Genomic DNA, 6,000 nt, shown 5'->3' on the forward strand with positions numbered 1-6,000 from the left:
AGACTAATTACACAGTGATACATAGCTTGATCTTATGTAACGACATGAAATTTCAATGTGGATACTATTATTAATTAATATAATAGTGAAAAATGAGCGACAAGCTGAATGTCCATCAGTACTGTAACAAAGAAAGAAAATATGATATGCTGGCAGATTACCCACCCAGAGAGGGGGAGAGGAAAGGAGGAGCAACCTGAGACAGTGATTCACACAGTGAGGTGCCGTACAGCAGCAAACTAAGGGCCACAGTCCTCGGAACACATCCGGGTGTTCCAAGCCATGGGGCCTAGCCGCCTGTCGGAGCAGTCCCGGCCCTGTCTGCACATTTTCTCAAGTTTAAATTCAGTGACTCTTGAATAACTTTTTATGTGACAAAGACAGACACTGACAGGAGGACAGTGCCAAAGTGAGGGGACCCAGGAATTATAAAAGCCTGTTAACAGAGAAAGGAGAGCCCCAGGGCCCCCTGGGGTATGAACGGCCCCCTTTAGGGGCCATGCTGCCGAGCAGGCAGGGGCCCCTGTGGAAAGTCTGCCCCTGAGCACAGTACGTTACGTCCAGCCTATCTAGCAAGAGTTAACCTAAGTTCGACTGTTCTGAGGCACTGAAGCAAGTAAAGGAAACTTCCTCTTCCTTTCTGTCTTCTCCTATGTGCCCTCCATCTTTGAAGACGTAACAGGAAGAGCAGGAGATTCTCCTTCAGAAGACCTTGTCCAGAGGAGCCTGTTTCTTTCACTGAAGGAACTGTGGAAGACTGCAAATTCCTTCAGCTGGCTGGGCCTGGGGGGCCTGCACTTGACTCTGCGGTTTGAGAGGGTACTTAGCAGATACTCGGCCTAAAATGTGAATTTATCTTTCAGCTCTGTGCTGTTTGTCTAGAAGACTTCAAGCCTCGAGATGAGCTGGGGATTTGTCCATGTAAGCATGCCTTCCACAGAAAGTGAGTATTGGTTTGGAATCATTTAGGGGGACCTGAGTTTGGGGCACATCAACCAGCTTACTGCTACCTTGAGACCGTGCCAGACGGCTGACGGCTTCAGGATGGTGTGTAGTGCAGAAAGCACCCAAGGGTGGGGCAGGTGTGTTTACATGACCTTAGGAGGGGCTGCGGTGGAACGTGACCTCCGTGGCAGGACTCCGGCAGACAGCCAGACAAGCCCATACATACCTCCTGAGAGCCCAGGCTATAAACAGCTGTTTAACTGGAACTTTCCAGTGAGAGCTTCCACTCCAAAAACTTATTTTAATCAAAACCATAGTTATTTTAAATCAAGATAAACAAGTCTGAGTGTAAGTGGCACTGCAGGGCTGTCTCCTGCCCCCTCCAGCAGACATACTCATATTCCCCTTTCTCTTGTATTTTATGCACTTGCATTTCTATTAGAGAACTTTATTTCTCCTGCTTCGTACCACCCTCAGTGGTGCATGTCAACCATGGCATGCTGACTGGCTTCTTACTATGGCCTTTTGGAAGATTGGAGGCTCTGGGTCCTCCAGAGCGTGAAGTGCATTCTCCATGGAGAGGTGCAGCTTCTCTGGACCTCACTGTTCTGGGCCATAGATGTGTCCCCATGCCAGGTGTGTGGGCGGGGGTACCATGAGCACAGGACTGATGTCTTCCCTCTTGTGGTGTCTCATCCTACAGGTGCCTTATTAAGTGGCTGGAGGTTCGGAAAGTGTGTCCACTGTGCAACATGCCAGTTCTGCAGCTGGCCCAGTTGCACAGTAAGCAGGACCACGGACCCCCACAGGGACCCCTTCCCGGGGCAGAGAACATTGTGTAGTTCACCACAAGGATCAAACGGTTGCGGGATCCCATGTCTGCATTGAAGCAGGAGGAGCACAAGTGTCCTCTGTGTTGGTTGCTCTACCTGGGGCACCAGCTGCCACTTCCTTTGTCTCATGAAGAACTCTCGGGCCAACTAAGCTGAGGACCCAGACTTCTGGGTCTTGGGACAACCAAAGCACGCTGACACTACCCCACATCAAGAGAAGCTGAATGAGCCTGCAGGTTTATTTCAAGAAACTTCATGAGTCTCTGGCTGACTCAATTACATGCTGTCTCCCAGACACTTATCTCCACGTAAGGTGAAATCTTTCTCAAGCAAGAGGGAAGATAAACACAAATGTTAGAGAAGGGAACTGAGAGCAGGTCTTTAAAGCCACCAACCCCCACCCTGTGGACAGATGAGCTTCTATGCAGACTGTGCATGCCTTAGCCGCAGCAAACCGTCCTGGCAGCCCCTGAGCCAAGTAAAACCAGTGGTTACCTCAGCCGAAGCATGACCGGTTGCCTGGTTGGTCAGGCAGTGCCAACAAGGCTTCTCCTCTTACGTTCCTTTGATAAGGCCATCCTGGACCCTGCCACTTCTCATTTTCCCACCCCCACCTCATCAGGAAGGTCTCTGTGTGACCCAGGGTTCTCAGAGTGCTGCCCACAGCCCCCCAAAAGAGGGGTGGCTCCAGCACAGCTGCTGGTCTTCACCCACTGCCTTGGTAAGAGCCACGGGGAGCCCCTCAGACAGCTAAGGATGGCCAGTCCTCCTGGCCCTGTTGAGATAGGATGATTCGGACCCCTTGCCTCTCCCCTTCTTCCTTCCCTTTGTTCTCTTCTCTCTCTTGCCCTATCTCTGTTTCTGCTTCAGAGAAAATGCCTGCTACCAACTTACCAATTTAAAGCATCCCAAATAAGATCCCTGTTATTCTCTACCCAGGGATCCACTTAAAAGTGTAAATAGTATCAGGAAGCTCCTGCAGAGCTGCTCACTCATTGGTGTGTGCCTCCGTGTTCAAACTTGCGAAAGCTGAAAGTGTCTTTATGAGAGCAATGCATGCTATTCTTGGGCTCTTTCTGTCCAACTATTCTAGAAAAGACTCAGAGTCCATTAGGATTCATGAATGTTGTGTAAATTAGCTAAGAACTTTCCAGTTCCTTTCCTCAGTCCCGTTCTCCATCTCCTCCCTTTAGAGGGATGGGCTCCTCCTCAGCAGCTTTGCCTCTGCTCCCTCCGTGGTGTGAGTGAGGCAGTTGCTCACTGGAAATACCATCTGATGGAGGAAGCTTTGCAATTCTGTTCATAGCATGTCTCCAGGAATTTTTTCTGGAGTCCAGCCTGTACTGCCCTAGAATGGGCAAGGGAACCTGGTGGCTGGGGTTACAGGATGAGGAAAATTCCCATTAGCCTAGAAAAGTGCTGGGCAGAATCCAGTTTGGAAAATTACAAATCCAGTTGGTCAGAATTGGCTGTTCCCTGTGTGTGACCTGCCGTGTGGCATTCCTATGGCATGCCAGCTGGACTGTTCCTTAAACAGGGCAAGGAAAGTATGAAATATTTTTATATGAAAGCCTTAGCCTGTTTGGCATCTAATGAAAAGAACTATTTGTACACCCAGACTCTCATCCTGTTTCTGCATTCTGCTTGTAGCACAATAGAGTCGAATGCTGCAGAGCGTCCAGTTTACAGTGAAATGTTTTCAGTGACCAGTGGCCGAAGGCTTGCTTCTGGACTAGCCTCATTACTGACCAACACCCACCATTTTCCATGAAACGGCCGTGGGACAAATGTCATCTTGTCCTTACGAGGTTTGAATAGGAAAGAGAACTTTTCCCCTCAAAGGAGGAATGCTGTGCTCCATTCTGCAAAGTGCTTCGGCTCCATTTTTGTAGGATTATGGCCTTTCGGTTGCAGCTTTTTCCATCCCAGTGTCAGTACCAAGGAGACGGAGCCTCACCAAGTCCCTGTATTCGTAGGGAGGCAGATTCATTTCCCTGTGTCACAGCTCAAAGCAAACTGATGTGGTCGGTCCACACTGGACCCCAGGAGCAAAGCCAGAGTGGAGAGAAGCCCGAGAGTACTGTGCACTCTCCCTTCGGCACCATTTGCCCCATGAGGTGCCACTAACATGACCTCAGCACTTGTGAATACGGAGGGCTTTTCAAAATGCAGCTCTTCCGTCGGGATGGGGCTGGACACTGGAGTGCCCATTGCCCACTCTGCTCATAGTTCTCCCCTTTCTTGGCTTGGTGCCTGACCACAGCATGGCCGTTGTCACTTGACAGTAGCTCCTGCAACTCGTAGAACAATCTGAATGCGTCTGCCACCCACACTTGGGTCTTCCTCCAGCACCTCCCTGTGCTGCAGTTACAGCTGCATGTGGCTGGGGGGTTCTTTACATCTTCCCTACATTCTGATGAAAACCAGTTTCGTGTGACAGACAAGGTCAGATCTCTATGTGGGCTTCTTAAGGAGTCAAGGATTTCTTAGTACCCTTGGCTCACGCTCACACCTCAGTGAAGCCACTCTGTCCCAATCTGTCCAAGTTGTGGGTGGGCCTTTGTTAATCTTTAGACACGCGGAGGCTCTGATCTGCTTTTGGGCCACTGGCTAATGATGTGACTTTTTTACTTTGTCTAAATGCATCTTAAGCAGCTCCAAAACTGGATGTTATTTGTGTGCCATGGGTTAGTGGAACAGCTCAGCCCCAACTGGTTTCCGCTGGTGGCCCAATCGTTCTCTCATGGTTGCCAGGGGCACAACTGAATTCAGTGGGCTTTAGAAACAGAACAAAACCAGCCCAACTGGGTTCTTGCTTCTTGTCTGCCGTTTTACTTTGCCACCGGGGTGATCTGATGAGACAGAAATGGCCGAATGGAAACCAGTGGCCCATGGGGAAGCCTGGGCTGAGGGACACAGGGAACCTCCCACCGTGGCCAGATGTGCCTGTTCTTCGCAAGTCTCGACAAGTGAAAAGCTTTCTCCCCAGTGCCAAGCCCCTTGGAGCCTTGATCTCAGGCACTTTCCACAGCCCCACTCCAATGTCATCTCCATGGCCTGGTCCCACTCTGCTCAGCTAATAACTATAGTAATTACTATTTTGAGAGGCTTTCTGGCAATTACGAAATGCACAGAGGTATCCCCAGAGCACTGGACAGAAAAAGTAATCAGAGTGATTTGAATCATCTATCACTTACCAGCTGGGTGCCTCTCTACCAGTTAGCTCTCAGCCTGTTTCCTTACCCATCACCGAGATTGTAATGGTATTTTTACTGGCTCTCTGCAAAGGTCTGCTGACTCCGTTCTTCCCCTTCCTGATCTTCCCTAGTCATCTGTCTGGGTCACCCGGTGCTCCCTGATTGGTTGCTTACTGCTGAATGACCTTAAATTTGAGTAAGCAATCCCTTTCCGTGGCTCACAAATCAGTCTTCCTTGAATCCCACCCTCCAGCAAACCCAGCTTCTCACCCCTGGAGAATCCAGTCTTGTTCCTCACATATCATTCCAGAGGTTATGTATATACGAGCAACACTTGTGTATGCGTGTATAATTTTCCCCCTCGTGTGATAACCAGAGTATATTCAAGGAGCATTCCTATTCGTGTGGAAAGAGCTGTACCAGAAGTCAGACTGTCTGTAAATGATGAGCCCAGAAGTGGTGGGTGATTTTGTAATTACATTCCTTTTGAATAAGCATTTTTCTTGATTGCAGCACACTGGAATGGTTTCCTATACAAAAATCATTCACTGCAATCCCTCCCTGACCTTTACCACGAATATCCAGATAATATGGGAGCACAACCAGTTTCCAGGCTGCCCCCACTCCATCTTGGCCACTTCCAAGTGATGCCCGAGTCCAGAAGTTATGTCTGTTAACTCTTGCTTTCTTAGGTGGGCACCCGTGTTTTTGAGGCAGCAGTGTGAGAAGCAGCAACTGAAGGCCGTGGCACCCATCTTGTGGGGCAGATGTCTCAGATGTTGCTAAGCAAGTAGCTGGTCCATCTCACAATCAATCAGATGTTCAGGTACATGGGCCGGCCTTCTTTTCCCTCCCCACTCTATGAACACTAAAAAAAAAGAAAAACAAGCTCTTTTGTGGCTGTGGTCAGGGAAACCACCCTGTCTGAGCCAGGTATGTACCTACGAAGCGAACCACCCACTCTCAAGGGACTTATCTGTACTTCGATGCAACTCCTCTGCCAGTACAAGCCTGTGCTTTGGACC

At 49.5% G+C, this 6,000-nt stretch overlaps 1 protein-coding gene across 2 annotated transcripts in view; it reads left to right on the forward strand.

The window, feature by feature from the left end:
• Positions 1-3,761, forward strand: part of RNF24 (ring finger protein 24) — a 43,196-nt gene extending 39,435 nt beyond the window's left edge. For both annotated transcript variants that reach the window (XM_037051715.1, XM_037051714.1), the window contains exons 5-6: positions 864-943; positions 1,649-3,761. In XM_037051715.1, coding sequence (XP_036907610.1) covers positions 864-943; positions 1,649-1,787 — 219 coding nt within the window. In that variant the 3' untranslated portion in view covers positions 1,788-3,761. The remainder of the gene's footprint in view (positions 1-863; positions 944-1,648) is intronic.
• Positions 3,762-6,000: the final 2,239 nt, after the last annotated feature.

Source organism: Sturnira hondurensis, unplaced genomic scaffold (assembly GCF_014824575.4).
Source record: "Sturnira hondurensis isolate 20B ecotype Veracruz unplaced genomic scaffold, ASM1482457v3 Scaffold0007401, whole genome shotgun sequence".
NCBI lineage: Eukaryota > Metazoa > Chordata > Mammalia > Chiroptera > Phyllostomidae > Sturnira > Sturnira hondurensis.